The 22,029-nt window shown below is 41.2% G+C and overlaps 1 protein-coding gene across 12 annotated transcripts in view; it reads right to left on the minus strand.

The window, feature by feature from the left end:
• WNK2 (WNK lysine deficient protein kinase 2) overlaps positions 1–22,029 on the minus strand; it is a 114,633-nt gene that overhangs the window by 69,521 nt on the left and 23,083 nt on the right. For all 12 annotated transcript variants that reach the window (XM_074879836.1, XM_074879833.1, XM_074879832.1 and 9 more), the window contains exons 3-5: positions 5,618–5,790; positions 4,422–4,642; positions 574–731 (exon numbers count right to left, since the gene is read on the minus strand). In XM_074879836.1, the coding sequence (XP_074735937.1) occupies positions 574–731; positions 4,422–4,642; positions 5,618–5,790 (552 nt within the window). The remainder of the gene's footprint in view (positions 1–573; positions 732–4,421; positions 4,643–5,617; positions 5,791–22,029) is intronic.

Here is a 22,029-nt window from a genome sequence, read left to right on the forward strand (position 1 = left end):
CCCATTTCCATGGTTCCTGTCTGGGGATTACCAGACCTCGCAGAGTTCTAAAGTGCAGATATAAAGCTCCTCTGGCTGACTCCAAAATAGTGCTATCTTTTCCCTTTTATATCTTCAGATAATTTCTTACACATACAGAGAGAATCTGTGCTGGAAATCTGAATCAAACATCCTTCACCATATAAATATTTAGGCTGTAACCTAAAAGTTAGTCCTCTTAGCTTTGTGGGAAACTTGATTGAGTCTGAAAAATCTCCATTTAGAAGGCAAGACTAGAGCAAAGATTTTTCCCTGCTCATTCTTCAAGTTTTATGTATTTTTGGCTGATGGAAACAAAAGCAGCCACAAAGATTACTGAAAATATTTTATGCAGCTGCAGTACAGTCAAACACAATCCAGCCATGGAATTACAAGCTTACAAATAAACTTGCAACAAGTTTGCATTAACCAGAGCTCAGACACCTCAAATTCTACAACACACTACACACTTCACAGTTCTGACACCTCGCTGAAATCCATTTTGTAAACCTTCAAATTACAAAATGCCAATACAAATTAAGGAGGCTTACTCACACAGGTTACTTTCCGGTAAATTTGAGCAGCATTCTGGCATTCTGAGTAAGGGTATTCTGAGGTAGCCATTTCCAACATGCACATTCCAAAAGCATAGACATCCACAGATTCATCGTAGTGTTCCTCATACATTTCCGGGGCCATGAATTCTGGTGTACCTACACAGACATGCACCAAAAGAAAGTAAGTTTTTGATAAAAGTCCAAATGGCTTTAACCACAATCTTTTTTGCCTATAAAACCACAATCTTTTTTGCCTATTGTAGCTGTGTAAGGGTGCATGCAAGACTTTTTCAAAAGAGGGAAGCAACTACAATAAGCTCAAGCATTCTCCAGGGAAGAAACCCAAAATCAACACATACACTTAAATATCCATGGCTCCCTGGTAATAATACAAGGGAGAAGAGAAAAAAGCATCAAAATTTCAAAAATGAACGAGAATGAGATATGGCATACTGCCTGATCATACTAGAAGTCATGAAATGCTTTTTCTGTGTGGAGAGAGGAATGTGTACAGAGTTATGGAGGTGAAAAGGAGAGAAGAAACGAGAACCTTCACCTTGTTTTTATCAATGCAAATTTGCATTTTTTTCCCTCTAGAGATATGTAAGAACCACTCGACAGACAGCACTTTGAAAGCAAGTAGTATTACAAATCACCTATAAAGTCATGCACAAAACATTAAACCTAATTCTGTCACTGGTTTAGTGGGACAAATCAATGAGGCTACTCACAGAATAAGGTCCTACTCAACAGGGATTAGGGTGACAGAAATCTGATGAAACTGGATAAATATTTTAAGTGAAGCACTGTACTTACTGCTTCATAATGGGAATTTGCAGCTTTATGGCAAGCAGCAACTTATGCCTGCAGCATTTGCACAAACTACTCTGAAAAGTGTGGTCTTGTAAAGCAAAGGGAAAAAAATTAACACGTCGGTAATTTATTCCAGGAACCATATCTCTTAATGTAATTTATGCTTAGGGGTCAAGACTAATTTATTTCCTTTTTACATTTAGAAAAGATGAAGGAAGAGAGATCAATGCAATCATGTGTTACAGGAGAGGAACCGCAAGCCATGAACACCAGGATGCCAGAAGGAGCACAAGAGGTCTCAGACCACATGAAGGACCAGGCCAAACTCTGCCCATCCAGCCCAGCAGCAGCCACCTCCACACCCAAACTGCCCTCCAGGTCCCCAAGGCAGCCTGGCTGTCCCTTGGATTTTTGTTATGGCATCTCTATCAGCAGCAAAAGCACAACTGCAATTAAAGGAACACATGCTGGGAAAAACCAGTTCTCGTATGTTTGGGGATTTTTCTTTTTTTAATGGCAACATAAAGGAAGTCTCTCAAAATTAGGGTCTGTCAGTAAAAACTCTGCTTTTGCATATTTTCTGAAGTAGACTTGGCCTAACTCACAAAACAAGCCTTAGCACAAGCATTTTTGCAAAGTGAATTTCACAGAATTCAGGATTGATCTCTCCTTTATGTTCTTTCCACCTGAAAGACACTCATGCCTTCAGCCTCTGTAAATCAGCCAGACCCACATCATGAAAGCTCAACTTAGTGCCCGCTCCTCGGGTTTTTCTCCCAGCTGTCACACAGGCAGTGGCTGCTGCTCTGAAATGGTTAACAACCGCCATAGGGAATGTTTTTTGCAGCTGCTACCTTGTTTTAGAAGGAACAAAACTCGGAGGCAGGAGTGAATCTCATGAGTTATGGAGCATTTAAAGCAAATCTGAAAAAGTGATAGTCTAAGAAGCAAATGAAATTCTTGACACCATTCCAAAATAGCATGAAAATTACATTTCCCCCCCCATCCCTCGAGGGTGGGAAGGAATACATACAAATATTCTTACACAAAACAGACCACCAAAACATAAAGCCACTCAGCATCTATTCAACTCCTCTTGGCAGAAGGAGCTTTGCCCTGGCTCGGCTCCCTGCAGAGATACACTGCAAGGTCAGACGAGCATCAGTGCTGGCACAAACGCAGCAAGGGAAAAACTGGACCTCAGCCATGCTGACTTCATTCAGTTCGAGCCGATGTAAAATTGCAGCTACTAATATTCCTTTAAAGCTACTACATCTACGGAGGGGGCAGAATTACTCATCTCACCAGTGTTTCCAAGCCCTCCTAATTCTTTCCTTGGAGCAGCACTACTCAAAAAAAGATAAGCTTGGTTACATTGCCAAAATGAATGCAGACACCCTGCCATCAGCCTGCAGCCCTTTTTCATACTGGATTTCTTTTAGACAGGAGCATGCTTTGACGGTGTTGTGTAACAACTCATTTTACAAAAACTTGTACTGGTATTACTGATATTAATTCCCAGCATTAGTATTACTGATATTATTCCATTATGTCCCATGGACAATTGTTATACTGCAAAAAAAAAAAAAATGTGAAGAAATACTGATCCTCAACAGGAAAAACCCCACCAATTATTAGAAGTTAAAACCAAGAGAAACTTAAAAGATATAAACCAACATGATTGCATGAAAATCAAGAAGGTTAAGCAGACTCACAAGTAGCCTAGCCAACATATCCAAAATTTCTATCATTTTGACTTCAATGATACTGGGGTCCCCTAAGCATTAAGGTCAATACTCTTAAAGGAGTAATTGTAAAGAATTACTATATCTGAAAATCTGTGATGCTAAAATAATGATTTAAGCAACCACTGCTTGAAAGATAGGATACTATTTTCACATATAGTAAGGGAACAATGATTGTCACTATCAGTTTGCTAACTAATTGCCTAGAATCTAAGTTTCATTGATATTGTAAGCTGAAATATGACCACATGCATGATAATGGCCCCCACTTTCAGCATAATTTCTCAGGAATTTGCAGCTTCCTAAAACCATCGCCTATAGATCTGAACAAGGGAGATTTGCTATGGAAGCTTGAGTAAAAAAAAAAAACCACACACCATGAAATGTTTGAGAATTCAGGAAGACTTTACATTTATACAGAAAACATAAAATGTAACTTTTGCAAGGAAAAAACATCCTCCAACAGTCATTCAGAAAACGTCCTCCCAGTTCAAGCAAACCCAAGTTCTAACACTCCTCACACAGGCACCACCTAAGTGCACCAGCTATTGCATAAGCTAGTAGAAATTTCATACCTACTGATTTTAAATTAATTGCAGATGTTGTTTCAGCAGAACTCTGCCAGGACGGTGTCAAGGCAGGGATGAGCTCTGCAGTTGCCTGCAGAAGCAGCCTGTTTTGCTGATGCCCCAGTAAATGGGGATAAGGTGTTGCAGCCAGACCAGCTCCCCTGTGACCTCTCTGCAAAGGAGAGAAGCCCAGCTCCACAGGGCACTACTGCCTCTCCCTTCAGCAGAAGTATCTGTCCCTATCCCAGAATCACTAGAAGCAGAAGCCTTCCCAGGGGCTTCCCCAGGCTGTTGCAGCACTCCCTTGTTCGGGAGAGCAGGGCATTCTTTCTCTTCCCTCTCCTCTTTCTCCTGCCCGCTCCCCCAGCAGGCACTGAGCCTGTTCTCAGGAGGATGATGCACACAAGCTGCTGAGGACCCTTGCTGCTCCTTTAGAAGGAGAGAGGACAAGGATTTGTGGATACCAAGTAATATTTCAATTACGAAACAAACCAAAAAAGTGGTTTACCATTGCGATACAGAAGGAAGGAGAAAAGGAAGTCATGATACCATTCCCTACTGATTTTTATAGTGGTATAAAGGGAACAGTCACAAAACCACTTTAATCTCTGCTACCAACCTACAAGTCAAAAAACCACCAATACAAAATGTGAAAGAAAGATATTAAAAAGACAACCACCATACCAACAGAAGGAAGCCAAGGAGAACAGGAGGATTACCTATCACACTTTTGGCAAACGAAGCTCTCTTGAGGGTTGCCAGACCCAAGTCTCCTATTTTCACAGATCCAGTTGGTCCAGTAATAAAAATGTTGTCACATTTTAAGTCTCTGTGAATTATTGGTGGAGTTCTTGTGTGCAAGAAAAGAAGACCTTTCAGGATTTGCCGGCACCAACTACGCAGGACTTTTGGTTTCATCACTTTAAATCTCTTCAGATACCTAGAGCACAAACATACACAGAAGTGGGTACAAAGAAAATGAAGAGTTATTAGAGATTCTAGGGGCTTTAGCAGCTGAAACTCCATTCTGGATAAAAGCCCCTTATTAGATGTCATAATAGCGGCTCAGAAATATCACAAAATTGAAAGGAATAGATCTTTTCAAAGGGGGAATTAGAGCATTCATTTTTAGCGAGAAAAATAATAAGCATTTCTGGTGCAAATACAACCAAATATTTGCAAGACTAATAGTACAGCAATTCATTATGCAGAAAGCAGCTTTAGAATATGTTTCATATATTCAAATCAGAAGAACACGGAAGTTTAATTTTAACCACAAGGCGTTGACCTCTGTACCATGCACCTGCATTTTTTCCATTTACCTAAAACACTGACTGGGAAGGTACATTTTGGAAAAAATGTAAAGCCTGCTAAAGCACTGGCAGAGTAGCACAATGGATATATGCAATGATGAGCACTGCTCCCATTGGGGCTGAAAATCTGTTCCAGAATTTATGCCAAATGCTTTGTATCAACCTTAACAAGATTGTCAGTACCAAAAGCTATTAATATTATTTAGTAGATAACCTAGAGCACCTTCTGCTTCAAAAAGAGATTCTACCATTCAAGTGCTATTCTATCTGAATTTTCTAACAAAACATGCAAATACAAGCACAAAAGCAATCACAAAAACACACCCTGGCAAATTAAAACGTCACAGGCATAAGATAAAACACACCAGAGAACAGCTTCTGGTTGCGTAACTGAAACAGGAGAGCAGGGAAAGGGAGATGGAGGCCAAAATTCTTCCTGTCAGATCAATGCAGTTCAAATGCAGGGACAAATGACAGGCACCAGAGAACAGCTCTATATTTTTTTTTATCTGGAGATGCCTTTTTTCAGAATATGAAAGTAGGATTTTTCTAAAAATTTCCATCGCTATTCTTAGCCTCCTCACCAGGAGCGCAGTACTTACGTCTTTAGTGTTCCAGAGGTCATCAATTCAGTAACCAGCACGATGCATCTTTTGCCTTTTACACAGGATTCCCAGAAGTCATAAAATCTCACAATGTTTGGATGCTGTAGACCTTTCAACATTTCTGCTTCCTCTTTAAATCTCTGCCTCTCTACTTTTGTGAGTTTTCTGTCCTACAATCCAAAATAAGACATTATTAGTAGTGAATAAACAAAAATAAAGGCACTGCACTGCTAGGGTATTCAGAATTTTAGACTTGTTTTATGTTTGTATCAAGAGCAATTATAAAATCTTTTATGCTAGAGATGAGCAGTGTGTACGAACTAGGGCACTCGCCTTGAATCCAGTATCAAGAAGACAAAGACTTGTCTCCGAACAAAGATGTCTGTGCTATTCAACGCATTAATATTTCAGGCAACAAACACATCCGTGGCTTGATGGATCAACATACATCTCTATACTGCTTGTTTTGGTTTTGTGAGGCTCGTTACCTGAGAGGTTAACACACACAGGATTTCATTTCCAGGTAAGAGTGTTTCTACCACTAAGCTGCTGCTGTCTGACTGCCATGACTGCTCCTGGGCAGTGATGGCACTGACCACCCTGTGAGGTTCCCCGGCAACAGCACTGGGCTGTGTAGCCTATTTCTGTAGGGACAAATTAAAAACAGTACCACCCTCCAAAAAACCAAACACATTTTTTTATTTGCTTGCTGTTCTGCCTAATTTTACAGGCTTTTCTTTAAAGTTAACAAAGGAAGGATTTAAAGCTGTTCTTCAGCCTCTTCTTAGAGGCATGGAAATACTTATTTGTTTAGATTAGAAATGTGAGGCATGTCATGTTCTACTACTCGGTATTCCTATAGAAATTTAGAAGCATTTACCACAAACTCTAGGATGTGAAGTGACCCTGCAAGGAGCACACAGAACCCCTCTCCTCCTCACCACAGGGTCAGCAGAGGCCTTCAGGGCTGCCTGGACGTCATGAGCAACATGGAGACCCCTACACCAAGCAGCCCAGATGCATGCTCCAGCCTCTTTAGATGATGTGAAAGAGCAAAATGGGAGTTTTACTGAAGACCACACCATGTCACCTGGTTTGTCTCCCCTGGACAGCTGGTTAGGCTGGGAGCACTTCCCTCCACTGCCCTAGAGACAAAGGTTTTCATTCTTTAAAAGGCACAACTGTGTAGCTGTTCTTTCTTACAGAAACAAAGGCTCACAAACCACTAAGATTAATTAGTTCATACTTTAACCTCAGACATATTCCTTTTCTCAGTTCACTTAAGCACGTTTATAAGAGCATCTACCTATTGAATTAAATTGGCACCCAGCTGGTTTGTAACCAAGATGCACAGGCATCAGGCCACTGCCATTTTGATAGCCTGCCCTCACCTGCAATAGCAACTTGATATGGGAATGAGAATTTCTGCAGCTACAAACAAGTCAGCTTTACACAGAGACTTCATGAGAGGAAAACCAAGGTTGAAACGATGGTTTGGCTCTTCTTGGAAGACAGAAAACCTGCTTCTCCAGTGGTGTGCGCGTGTGGGGGGAACATTTCCCTTTTACACCATGGCTGCTGAGGAGGTTCTCAGTTTTCTTTACAGCTTATGGAGCAGCATCAGAGCTAACATTGCCCTGAGCAACAGCAGCCACCTGGGCTGGCATGGCAGGGTGCCCCAGGGGGACCAGCGCCAGATCCCCAGGGAGCACCCCATGCCCGGAACGCCAGCAGCCGAGAGCACGGCAGTATTTCTGCTGCGCTGTAGCAACTGCAGTTTTTCTGTGTTTAAAAAAAGAGAAAAAAGTGCATGCTGTTCAATGAGCCTGGAATGAAGAGCCTGAGAAGTGCTTTCAAATCCATCACTTCTGCCCCTACTGCTGAGTTTCCTCTTAATTTAAGCCCTGTAGAATAAATCAGACACACTACTATTAAGGAGGAAAAGGAGCAAGCCCTTGTGTGAGACAGGAAGAGCAGAGTGTGGGCTAGCAGAGAAAGGAAAAGGCGGTGACACAGATCCAGCAGTTTTTTAAAAACCTTCTAATTAAAAAAAAGTAATACCATACCCCTTGACTCTCATTTCCAGATTTCTGAGCACTGTGAGAAGTTTTCCACTGCTACTTTAAGGCTAACTTTAAAAAGTATCCTTCAGACATAGCAGACAATCATATTCTGTATATTCTACATATTATCAGTGCCAGATCATTTGGGCTGTTGTCCGAATTCAAAGTATTAAGATGGCAAGCTGGGCAATTGCAACAAAGTGATTCTGGAAGATAAATATGTGTTTTATCTATAACTACAGTATAAAGAACCTGATTTTTTTTTTTTTCCCCATCAGAATAATAGCTGAGCACCTTTGTCAGAAGAAAGCCTGGGTCCAGTACTAGCACTTGATGGGGAGGCAAAGGCAGGGAAGACGTGCAGGCAGGGCCTGGGGCAGAGCAGCCACCCTTGCCTGCTGTGTTCCCTGCCACAGGAGGAGTCGCCAGCACTGCAAAGGTTCAGACAACCTTCCCTAAATTCCTCCACGCTGAACCTGACACGTGAGTCGTTGGCCAAAGCATCAGCTGTTTCTGAAAGGGCTTAACAGTTGAACTGTTTTCTACTCTGAAGCAGCAAAAACACCCATTTAACTGCATGACTCAACTGGGGTTTAATCCAAACCCCCAAAAAAATCTTCACTGGGATCACAGGCACTTATTCCCCATCATATAATCCATACAAGGTGAAATATCTTTATGCTGAATGTAAGGGTGTAAACCTGAAATAACCTTAGAACATCAAATTTTAAGATGGGGAATAGGATTCTTTGAAGAGGTCATGCCAAAGAAAGCTAATCCATTTAACTGGATTTAAGGCATCACTTTGCATAACCCAGATTTATCAAAATCTAGGGGAACAAAGCAAGTTTCCAGGTTCATCCAAGGAGTCATCAACCATCACTCTATCTGCCGCAGCAGATGTTTACAACACTGCACAGCTGAACAAGGAGGTTCAGGGATGCTGAGTTACTGCTCCTCCATAGTTTCACAAGTGCAACAGCAGCATCACGCCAAGTTGAGCAACGAGCTTGTCTGTCAGTCTGCTCCACTGCATTTATGGCATTACCGCTATTCTGAGCTTCCTCAAGACATGGGACCTGAATCTTGGAAAACCTTCTTCTCAATATGATCTGGGAGATATCACTATTAGTTTGCAGATATCTACACACTTTGTTTTAAGGCATTCACACTTCATGGCTCTTTCCCTCCTTGCTGGGACACAAAGTCTTAGCTCAGGAGGCAATACTGTAATTCCATTTCAAATAATTGAAAGCTTCTCAGGCCTACTACTTAGCTCAAAGGTTTCTAAAACAAACTTCAATCTTCAGAAGTCCACAGCAATCGCACTGAGCTGGTTCAACTTTCCTAGGCAAACTGAAGTTAAACAGAACCAAGCAAGAAGCAAGACAGCTGCTGGGTTTGTGTTACTGCCAAGAAAGAATCTGTACATTTAACCTGTTTCTCCATCTTAAACTGTGAAAAAAAGCTTTAGTACAGACCTCGTTGGTGGCACAGCTTGAATCAGAGCACCAGAGGGAGTGGACAGAGTAACAACGAGCTTTCTCACCCTCAGAGCTACATACGTATCAGCCCTGCAAGTACACGCACAATGCAATCTCACTGATTGCCTGTTATTTTACTGCAATGCCATAGCTAGACCCATGCCCAGCAGCAATGAAAGCACGAAGTCACACAAAACACAAAAGCAGACAGGAGGTAGCATCCACTGCCATGCAGCCTACAAACAGGCTGGTTTAAAAAGGCATTCGCCAGTGCAGCCGCACTGATCCACGGTCAGCTGCCTTAACCCTGTGCTGAGAATTTGACATTTTGTCGTTACAGCTACTCTGGGCTCCTGTGGTTGAGTGCTTACGGAGCGCTTCTGCGGGAATAAACCCCAACAGCGAGCATTCACGGTGTCCCTCGGGCACAGCATCACCCCTCACAAACACCGTCCGTTCACATATACAGCCTGTCTGGCTTACGGCTCCATGATTTCACCTTTCCTATAGATAAATAAGCATTAATTGGGTTGGGGTTATACAATGTATCCTTCACTATGAAGGGCAATCTAGCAAACATATGAAACAAGTGGTAAGAAGAGGTTATAAATTGTAAACTACCTTTTCTTCATTAATTTTCCTAGCTTTGCTGTTGCAAATCAGATAACTGCATGGTCAGTTTTAAGCATCAAACCACTGAAATCTATTCTCTTCTTTCTGGAAGGAAGAAATAATTCCCAATTAGTACTTTACAGCCTCGCTCTTGGTAAATTACACACCCATTCAGAGAGACTGGAGTAGATAATGTTTGCAGCAGGAAGCTACATTAAAGTGAATTTCCTACCTGTAAATCATATTTCTGCTAATCTAACACACATATGCTCTCTGCTTCTCCCTACTCATTGCAGACAGGGCAAGCAAATTCTTCTCTTTGTTAATATAAAATTTATCCCTTCATTAAGTTCCTTAGTGGGGAACAGCAAAGATGGGAATTAGTAAGTAAATGTGTTAACAAAATGAAAGAGAAAGCTTACAAATTAAATTTCTGGAATGACACCCAAATTAACAGCAGGAACATGTTCTGTTAGTCATCCCCAAGCATCATTTCCTCCAGGTTGTAACATATGGGGCCTGACTAAGACTTTGAAAGTTATACAAGCAAGAGACTGGCTTTCGCCTGAGTCTTTAGAAGATTTCTAACAGATTAAAAACTGAGGTCAAGTTTCTTGCCTACTTACTTTTGAGGGACTAACAGATTTATTTGGAAATAAACTACATCCTTGTCCCCTGAGGAGAGGGGATCAGATGAAAGAAAGAAATATAAGACCACACAAAAAGATATTTTTTACACAGTAATGCCTATAACCATGTAAGAGCAGGGTTTGAAGCACAGCTGTTACCAAACTAGAAAGCTATGCTGCTGTGCAGTTTCACTGTGTTTAAGTTCCTCCTTTTAAAGTCCTGAATTTTCAGTAACAAAAAAAAAAATTAAACTGCTTTAAACATAAGTGGCAGACTTAAGAATAAACTCATGCTCGGTAGTGAGTGAGCCTGGGCCTCTGTACTGCTGGTTTCAGACAGCCAACTGAAGTTCTCCTGCCTCACTCTGAAAAGGCCCTTTACTATTTTGAGAGATCCCTCCTCACAAGTTCACACCGTCTGTTTAGCATGTTACAGCAAAGGACATCTGAAAGCCCTCTCCCTCTCCTGCCCACACGCTTGTACGAGCATGTCTTCCTCCCTAGCACACAACTTGGATATATTAGCTAGACTTCTTGGCTTAGGGACTTGTACTTCTGTGTCCAGCTAGCCTATAAGTATTTGGTGGGGGTTTTTTAAATGCTTAAACTCACATAGCTGTATTTAGCAATGGTTATTTAATTTTGCCTAACTAGACAAAGTCCTCATTTTGGAACAGATTAAGGTGTGTTTGGTGAAGCAAGTAGGAGCAGTAGGTCAGCAAATGAGGGAAGGGTTCACCTCTGTCATGCAGAAGCTGTAACATCTCTTACCCACATTAGTGATGGAAAGGAAACTGAAGACACTTCTGACACTTGAACAGAAATCAAATATCTACAATCAGCAGAATGAACATCTGTTCATATCATTACTTTTTCACATTTAAGTGCCAAATCTGTACATTTGCTCATGTACTGCAACTACTCTTCTAATCAGAGATTGCCTTGAGATATGACATCAGCAGTGGGATCCATTGACAGCTTTCTCCTATGTAGCTGTCTGCTGGTTTATGGTGGATTTACGAACAGAAGTGCAGTTCTAGTCTGCCCTCCAGTCACGAGTTTGATAGTGAGATACCCAGCTTGGTGGGAACAGACAGCAGACAGCCCTGACACCCTGCAGTGTAAGCCAAGAACTTGCTTTGCTCTGACAGTGAGCTTAGGTGGTGTTAGCTGGTACCTGCACATGACTATTGATTTGTTAAATTCTGTTTTGTCAGTACTTCCTCTTCAGGGAAGTGTCATGATTTTGCAAAAGTTTTCAAATTTTAAAAATTCAAAGGCTTTTAGAAATAAAGATGAACAATAACACATTTTGGAAGAAAAAAATAAAACCAATCTTTGTATTTAAAATGAAAACTTCTAGTGCAATCACCTTTTGCATTTCACATTAAGACTTGTCCAATCCACTATCAGAGGAATCCAGGATTTCTCCCAAAGACATAACAGAGCAAATGCAGGCTCAGACACACAACAGTTGGGTGTGAAGAGCTTGAGATATTACCGACATAGCTGCTCTCATGTATCAGCTCTATGCCTTTATTATTATTATGCCTATGCTATAGATTTTTAATAGCATTTAGGACCTTTTATTCCCACACCCTGTACATTCAATTATGAGCACATATCATTTAAAGTGATCTTAAAGGAGAAAATCTGCTTTCTGTGAACAAACAGCAGATGCCATTAGACAACTTGCAAATCAGGAAAAAAATTTACAGCTTCATTATGTATCAGCATTCAGCCAACATTCTTCTTCACTAAGTCACCCTTGCTGAAGTTACAGCCTGCTATTTGTTAGCTGTATTAGTGAAGCACAGTGAAGTTTCCCAGTGGTAACTCATTTTACAAATGCATAAAAAGCAGCCCTTGCCCCAAGGATGCTCACAATTCAATGAGCAGGAGCTACGAACAGGCTGAGATTTACTTATTTGTCTGAGTTGTTGCTACACATCTAGAGAAAATCAGGAGCTGAATTCAGATCTTGATGGCTAAATCTGGCACTGTAGAAAAGGCTGAGCTTGCTTTTTTGCTGGATGCAAGCACAGCTTGCTACTTTTTAAATTGCTTATGGGACATATCAAAGTCTTGTGGCAGAGAAACGAGGAGATTCACACCTTCTACTGAACATCAGAACCTAGAAAACTTGTCCTGCAAGGTGCATGAGGAAGGGAATCAACATCTCAAATAACAAATCTCAACTTAAGAGCCATGAGAACATCTAAGAAACCCAACACCATGGGCAGAGACCATGTTTTACGGATGAAAACCTCCCAACACAACTGCACTATGATAACCTATGGTTAAACAAAAAAGTTCTTGTCACAAGCAATTGACTTAATTGCAGGTAGCACCCCATTAACTCTCTTAATTACCAGTGCTTCACAGGTTCCACATAAGCTTGTAATTTTAGATGAAATACCAAAAACAGTTCAGGCTTGCCTCACAAAATGACTTTTTCAAAGGAAGCCATGAAATCAATGTGTGAAAAAAGCTGGACAAACCCTGTGACACCGGATCACTCCGGTCACACAGAAGGAAAACACCAAACCACCAAAAAACATTTTAGATGTCATGAGAATTTGATATTTTCTGGAATTTACTTCTGAACCTAGCATTCATTAAAGTTTATGCAACAGTTTGTGCTATTTTTAAAAAGCGTGTTCCTTCACCTACTTCATGTCATCCATAAACACAGTATTTGGGCATGTAAAATGTCTAACACCACAAGACATAACACCTCAATCAGATAAAGCAAATGCCCATGTGCACATGATCCTGGTCCCGTGTACCACCCGCAGCGGGCTCCTACTTCTGTCTTCATTTCTAAGGGGTTTGGAAGAGCACAAGTTGCAGGCTGGAAGACTCAGAAAGATGCAAATACCTCCAAGTACAATGGCTGATGCCTTTGCAATTTTAATCACTGTGGTTATGAGTTATCCTTGTTTTGGTGCTGGACTTTTCTACACCACACAGCTAGACAAAGGAGGTGTCTCCAGCCGTCCCTTGGAGGCTCAGGCCTTCTGGCCTTGACCACAGCAAGAGTGGAAAGAGACATTTCAGTGCTGCTGCCTAAAAATCATCTTTGGAGAGCTGAAAATGTGTAGAGGGAAGAGAGGAGATGCCGCTGCCCTCAGAGGGCTGGCGTTCCCCAGTATAACATGGGTATAACATGACAGATAAAATCTGTCTCCAGACCAGTACAGCAGCACAGCGCTTGCACGCAGAGAGAAGCCATCCAATTTTTTTCTTCTTTCAGCTTCTCTCCTTACTCCAAAGCAATTTTCAAATTAACTTATTTTATGGGTATGAAATCCCCTTCAGTTTCTCTTTGCTATGTGCTTGCTAAGTATAAGTGCTGTCTTTCCTAAAAAAGAGAGGGTGCCGTTCCTCGCCCACCAGGGAGACCCAGCTGGAGAAAGAAGCACTACCACCTTTCTCAGCCTTCTGACATGAACTGAAAACATCGCTATTTACCCCACATTACCTTTCAGCATGCAAATGTTAATGCTCCTTTGGCCAATAAGCTTTGCCAGCCAAAATTCACCTAGCATAAAGAATTAGCAGAACGAGGCATGTTTTATTCAGCTCTTCCCTGGCAAATTTAATCCGAGTGTGTCTTGTGTAGCATTCAATCCTGCCTTTCTAACAGGCAAATATAATTTTAATGCCATTATTGCTACCATTTCCTACCCTGCTATAACCTAGCAATTCCATACTTCAGTTTGTGAACAGAGTGAAATATTCTTACCAGCAAATTAACTATAATCCACCAGTAACCCTAAGTGCAGAATAGGATGCTCAGTTACAGTCACAAACATTCAGAAATCATAAAACCATTTCACTGTAACCTGAGTGCAGCCACATAACATGTACCTACCAGCACTGTAGGTATTCTGAATGGCAAAAATATCTGTCAAAATGGTAAATCTTCTAAGACCCAAAGAAACGTTTGCATGACTTTACACTTTCAGGAAAATACTTTGTAAATGATTCAAGTTTTCTTTGCACCAGTAGCAAAGCTGAGCACTAGCTAAATCAGATTAGCTTCTGTCTGCTGACACTTTATGAATGGAAGAACATAAATGTGACATTTATATAATGACTTTTAAATGTTTTCACTTCATATCAGTTTTTATCATTTGTGAAATACGCTAATTTAGAAGAGTCACTTAAAACAAACCATTCCCTTTGGAATGGTTTTATTTAAGCAGAAATGCAGTAGCAGGAACTATATTATCACATTTGTAATGGAGACCATTCGAGTCAGAACATGTTTTCTGCCTCCAAAATTAAGCCCTTGACCTGTGTTGGACTCGCTAGTCAACCACAAGTTAGGCAGTCTCACCAATTCTGGAAGATACCCACTGAACAGGCCTTCACACTTGGTCTCTAATTACAGACTAAGTACATTTATTTTAGGAAACTACCTCAAATATTTCCAAATTCATAAAAAAACCAAAACAAAACCCCAAAACACCCCAAGGCTCCCCACCAAACCAGACAGCTAGACTAAGAACTATTTAACAGCCCTGCCTGTAGCAGACTGTAGAAAGAGATATTTTCAGAGTTCTTCAAATCATGGTTCTTACACAGAGATGAATACACATTTAATTTGATCATTCTTCTCACAAAAACCACTTCGTGTCACATAAAAGAAGAGTTAAAAGCTATTTCTTCCTTGTTCCTGTCCATCCAAGGCAGCACAATACTTGAAGACCTTAAAACACATCAGCAAAGTGGAGCTGAGCCCAGGAGAGTGCTGAGAACATCAGGAGGTCCCCTCAGTCTTGCTGGCTGGGGCTGCAACAATCGCCTCGAGCTCTCTGTGCAGGAGAACAACTTGTACCTTCTGTCTCCTTTACCACCCCAATGACTGCAGCCTTTATTTAGCTGGACATATTTTCTTCCTGCAGAAGAGCTGCCTTGGTGCATAAGCCAGGTGAACAAGGAAAACTTGCCCACGCAGCCTTCAATATAATTCAGCATCTCATAATTTTCCACGTCTCTCTTTTCCACGAAACAAGTAAGACTGAACAAGTGCATGTGTGTCTATGTACGTACACGCTGAATTTAATTATACTGAGGGAAAGGAATATAAAATAGCTAGGCAACAGAAAAGTGATGGGTCTTTGCACAGACCTTTCTTTAATAGTGGCTTAATGGATCCTGGAGAGAAACTTTTCCAGTCCTTCTCTCACATTGTGGCCTGCTGAGCCACCTACACCTAGTCACTTAATTCTTCTGTGCCCGTGTTTTATATCTCTAGGACAAAAAAAAGTGTTAAGGAGTTCCATGGTGCACCCTGGAGATCTATGGATAAGCGATACAGTAACCAGCAGTATCATGAACGAATCTTCCTCCTCCCAGTTGGCTTCTGTTTTCTGCTAGGGACCTTTTGGGGGAGTTCATCAGAAGAGAATACAGGTAAATAGTCCTCTAACATGACTTGCTCCTTCTGTTTTGAAAAAAAAAAAAAAAAAAATCCTTGCAGAGGGCTATATTATAGCAAATACCCAACTTAAACTCCTGCCAGAAAATTCAAGAGTCTCAGAGGCCCCGGAGCTGCCCCAGGAACACTTTGCTCTTGTTCCAGCCCTGCTCCACAGAAGAAAGATGTATGTGGAAAGGATATAGGGCAAAGATGAAGGAAAAAGCCAACAGGCAATCTTTTCTGCTGTATCAACTCAGACTGAAAACAAACATTCCCTGTATGTCCTTGCAACACTCCTGGAAAATAGGGACAGGGACCTTTCACTGCCACAAAGACACTTCGGAGATTAGGGTATCCCAGCTCCTGAACACTTATACAGTAATGGAGTTTGGAAATGTCTTACTTGGGAACCTTTTAAAATGCTGAGAAGAGCTGTCACTTTTTGTGCATTCCTAACACCACTTGACAACCTGTTAGAAAACACTCAAGGGCAAATGCTGCACTCCTGGCCAGGATACAGGAATCAAAGGACATTAACCCATAATGGTTAAGAATTAAGCTGGAAGCATCACATCTGTAACAAAATATTTCCTTTTTCTTTACCCTCCTGCAAAGCTTGATATTCTATAGCCCTGCCCAAAAGAATAACACTAGCTTGTCAGCTAAAACATACTAACAGCTGAAAATTTAACTTCCCATCCCTTGAACAGCAAAGCATGAAAGGGCAACATCAACATGGGTTTATGAGAAACAGATCTTGGCCACTTTTCAATGAGATTATATGTTTGGGTTGATAAAGATAATAACATTGACATAGTAAACTCAGATTTCTGCAATGCATTTGCTTCACATTAAGAAAGACTAAGAATGAAACAGGAAATATCCATTTACGTAAATTGATTAAAAATTGGGTAAGCAATCAGTCACAAAACATAAGTTACACATAAAAAAAATACATGTCCTTGAAGATTTTCAAGAGGTTCTGCAGGGCTTAGATTTTATTCTAATTAAGTGATCTGTATTTTTTATAAAGAGCTGTGAAAAAAAGCCCATTTTACACTTTGAAAAGAATTAAGGGAGTGTTGAAGCATAAAGACAACAGGCCACAAACAGAGACCAAGACACTCGTGTAAGCTGGATGCAAGCAGTCTGACAATGCTTGGCTGAGAGGAGCCTGTGCAACCTGGACCAGAGACCGGTCAGCCAGTGCAGGGGCTGGAAATCCAGCCTTGCTAAGCAGTGACCCTAAACGAGACCTAGGGAGGCCAGCACAGCCAAGCACAGTCTGGAGCAGGATTGTGGAGCAAGGAGAATCTGCTGCATTATCCTGCTGCATAAAGCATCTCCCGGTGCAGAGCACGCTTTTCAACATGTCCCTTAGCACGGACCCAGTTATAAGGATGGGCTGGGAGAATCACAGAAGAGTTGGGCCGTGACTAAGGAATTCAGTCTGCACAATTTATCTACGAGAGGGTAAGGGATTATCAGAGATTCACCCAAGAAACTCTTCTGAACCAAGGTACGTAGGTTCAATGAGATGATCACAGTGGTACTTCCTGACTTGAAGTCTGTGACACAGTTATGTTACAAGACACATGCCCTTGGCTAAGGTCCCAGAATACCATTTTGAAAGCTAGTTAACGAATGCAAACAAGATAGTTCAAATTTTGGCTAGACGGGACCTATGAAAACATGAAGTCAGCAGCACCAAATCTAAACAAGTGCGAGTGATGCTTAGTGACAGGAGTTCCTGCCCATCGTGACAAGAGTTTGAAAAATGGAAAAGCAAAAAAAAAATCCTAATGAAAACAAAAACCCTATCTTGCACTGGCCCATTCACACCTGGTGAGCATAGATACATCTTACAAGTTAGTGTGTTCAGAGTCCTTGATCACAGCTGTTTAATAAGCTAAAATCTCTAGCCTACAGAAGTATGGATTTTATAACATGATGCAAGGAGTGTTCCATATAGTGTATTTAACAAACAGTACCAGAAATTCAGAGACTCTACAGAAAGCAATATTGATCAGAAAACTATGAGTACAAAACACTATATATATTTTTATGAAAGACTTCAGGAACAGACCCATAAAATGGTTTGGGTTGGAAGGGACCTTCAAAGCCCGTCCAGTCCAGCCCTCCCTGCAATGAGCAGGGTCATCTTCATCTAGATCAGGTTGCTCAGAGCCCCGTCCAGCCTGACCTTGGATGTTCCCCAGGATGGGGCATCCACCACCTCTCTGGGCAACCTGTGCCAGTGTTTCACCACCCTCATCATAAAGAAAATGTCTTCCTTATACGTAGTCTGAATCTGCCCTCTTTTAGTTTAAACCCATTATGCCTTCTCCTACCACAACAGGCCCTACTAAAAACTCTGTCCCCATCTTTCTATAAGCCCCCTTTCCATATTGAAAGGCCGCAGTCAGGTCTCCCCGGAGCCTTCTCTTCTCCAGGCTGCACAAGTGCATCTCTCAGCCTTTCTCCACGGGAGAGGTGTTCCATCCTCTGATCGTTTTTGTGGCCTCCTCTGGACCCGCTCCAGCCAGGTCCATGTCTGTCCTGTGCTGAGGACCCCAGAGCTGGACTCAGGACTCCAGGTGGGGTCACCAGAGACCAGCAGGGGGACAGAATCCCCTTCCTCGACCTGCTGGTCACACTGGTGCAGCCTGGGATACAGTTGGCTTAAGAATACTTAAAAGACTTTCAAAATGGGTAAATTAGGTTATGGAAAAGAATGGCCTGGTAGTTTGAGCTTCACACTTAGATTTCATTGAGTAGTGCAAGGAGAAGATACTGCCGACAGACATTCCTGAAAACAGGAAAAATCTGCAAAAGCCGGCTTTATTCTACAAACTCCCCTGAGAAGGGGCTATATAAGGATGACGCTATTCTTGGCTATCTTGCACACTCTGTGATGATGTGTACCCACACAAAGCAAATAAAAGCTCTTTTCAGTTGGGCTAGTGTTTGACTTCAAGCACACTAACAAGGCACTACAGAACTGAAGGTGTTATACATACCCACGGAGAAACAACACGATAGAAGTGTTTGCCCTCCTCTAATTTCAGTAAATAAAAAGGCTAAAATCACTTCAAATGAAACAACTAAAGAAAAAAACAACGGTGCATACAAGTATCAATTTGAGTGACATCACCTCGTTTGATTGCTTGGGGTTGTTTTTCTTAAAGACAAGTTACACTGCCTGCAAAACTTAGGAAAGATCCATTTGGTTCAATACACATTAACAAAATGCTTCTGTACTCAATAGATGAATAATATTACTGCTAAACACTTACATTAAGGAGTTAAAGAATAAATTATTTCTTTTCTAAAGATGGATCTCTTTGCTCAGTAAAAAGTTAAGTGCCTACAAAACACAAAATACAGCGTAGTGAAAAACTTGACTAGAAGTTATGAAAAGTGACCTGGGATCTCTGCCTAGTTTTCATATGATTTTAAAATGCTTTAAACTCTCCAAAATTCACGTATTTCATCTCTCCTTGGAGATTTTCCTATTAATAAAGACCAATCAATATGCCCTTTTAAGACTGCAAATGCTGGTCTCTCTGAAGTCCCTGTGGCTTGCATAGCATGAAAGCTTTCTCCTAGTATGAAACAGCAGCTTAATTACTAGTGAAGGAGAACCAGCAATTTGAGTAAGACACTTTTTGAATCGTCAGCAGTAATGGACGCTCACAGTAAAGACTGTAAATCCTGGAACTGTGTTTCCCACAGTCCCCAGGATAAGTGACAGGTGAGTACACAGAAGGGCTTCATCGGTTGACAAGTTATTGTTCAGTCGTGGGGAAAATGGTACTCATACAGAAAAATGAAAGCACAGATGTCTGCAGAGTAGACTGAAAAAAAAAAGAATGCAGGATTTAACCACGTATCACAGGACATTACTAGCAAATGCCCTACCCTGGGACAAAGAAATGTTGTAGGATTTATCATTGCAGGAAAATCTTCAAGACCGTTACTAAAATTAAAAGCAAAACAGATACTCAGATGATTTATTTACCTCTTTCTCAATAATTGTTTCTATATAACATAATTTCTACAACACTCCCTCAGCTTTGCCTTTCCCCACTGTGCAGCCTTAGTCTGGCTGGCACCAGGCAGCCTTGCCCTCCCCTGACGCAGCATCACACCTCATCATCTCAGACCATGGAGATACCATGCTCATGTGGAAGAGCAGGTCATGAACAGTGTTTTGCATAAGATGCTTTTGCTCAGAATTTCTGAAGGAATACCGTCTGTCCTCCATGAAATAGCACTAAGAAGATATTTCAGTCTCTGCATGTGCATTAATGGGTCTCAATTTTAATATTTTCAGCCCTTTAAGTATTAAAAATCCCACTTTATGTTTGAATTAATTCTTATAGTTTATTCCTCTACAGATTTTCTAGATATTTCAGTAAAACCTGGATTAATGCAAGGTACAGCAGACAGAGGATGAATGAATTCAGTCTGAGTCCAACTCAACTCATCAGTAGAGTGATCTGAAGTGTCTTGTCATCAGTTCTTGCCCAATCACTTGCCCAGTTCCTCCCAAACCCTACCAACATACCCTTTTTGTATAATTGCATAGTAAATTCAGGTAAGATACCGTGATAAATAGCACAAATAAGGCATGCAAATACCTTAAAAGCTTACATAAGAGGGCAGGGCTGTCTAAAACTCATCAGCACATTAAAACCCAAGGCCACACACTCATTCGCAGTTGACTGTACACAAATTCAAAGCACATGCCACAGTTTCAGTCCACACAACTGAAATCAGAAACAGCAGTTTGCGCTTTTATTTTCAGCTCATGCTGGTGTACAAAAAAGTTCAGAAGACACATTAAAAAAAATTTAAAAATTGCAACCTGGCAGCTGTTTATCCTAGTGTGTGCACACTATGGGCTTCACTCATGAAAGCTGTGAGGGGTTTCTGAGCCTTCGTACTAGTTTCCAAATGAAACCTTTATTATAAACACCATGCAATACATTAGTCTTCATTTCTCAGCCATGCCAGGACCACAAAGTGTTTTACAGATGCTAGTTTTGCCATGTCACAATTTTGCAGGATGAGACAGCTGCAGGGAGAAGTCACAGGCAGTCTGAACTCATTTGGGCCATCCTTTTCGGCAAGATTTCCATACAGGACTATCCACATACATGCAGCGCAGCTGGCCAGAGCCCACCCTGAAAGCCTAATTACCCAGAAGATGTTGGATTTATGGTGCACGTACAGCCTAACGCTGAACCACTTGAGAATTAGTCTGAACTAACTGGCCGCTTGCTCAGATCCCTTGACATTGCGCAGTCGAGCCCTCCATTTTCCAGACAAAAATTTACAGGCTCAGGAAGGGGAGATACCAAAGGAAGCTTGGGCACTTGACAGCTCTGCTTGTCTTGCAGGAATGTGTACTGGGTTATTTTCTTCCTTCTGGTGGTAACCATACCTCCAAGCTCTCAATCCTATAAATCATTACCCTGTTAGTATGCCAGGCAGCACCAGATTGGACATATGACACTTATCTGACTTGTTTAACACCATCTGCCTTCATGTGCAAAGGAACGGTTCAAGTCACATAGACACTGCATTGCTCTCCAGAATAGCACTAGTAGAAGTGATTCATGCCATTATTAAATAATACTGTTCATGTTCTGTTAACAGAAGCACAAAGACCCATTTTTGGTTAAGAAAACACTGTCAAGGTCCATTGGTTTAATTTTATCCTGAAACAGGAGCATATGGAAAGTCATCCCACAGGGATTGGTGGTATTCTCCTAAACAGATGTTCTCACTATAGGAAACATTTAGAAGGAAAGCAGGTGTGATTGATGAGATGGCTCACAAACATAAACCTTTGCCACAACAGGAACACCATTTAATTCTTGCACTATATCAAAGCTTTAGAAGAAAGAAAAAGCATATAATTTCAACACAAAGACAGGAAGGGAGAAGGACAAACACACACATTTTGTGTCCTTACAGAAACAATACTGTGTGTTAAAATAATGCCTAGTAAAAACAGCAATAATCTTTCCAATAAAGTTTTATTATTTCACAAAAAACCTCTTCAACACAAAGATACTACAGGAACCAATTTAGAGCTGATTACCACTATAACAAATTAGATTAGTTTCTCTTTTGTTATTACTATTGTCTCTCTTAACCCACCTTAAGTTAATAACCAATG

This window comes from Strix uralensis, chromosome 10 (assembly GCF_047716275.1).
Source record: "Strix uralensis isolate ZFMK-TIS-50842 chromosome 10, bStrUra1, whole genome shotgun sequence".
NCBI classification, from domain to species: domain Eukaryota; kingdom Metazoa; phylum Chordata; class Aves; order Strigiformes; family Strigidae; genus Strix; species Strix uralensis.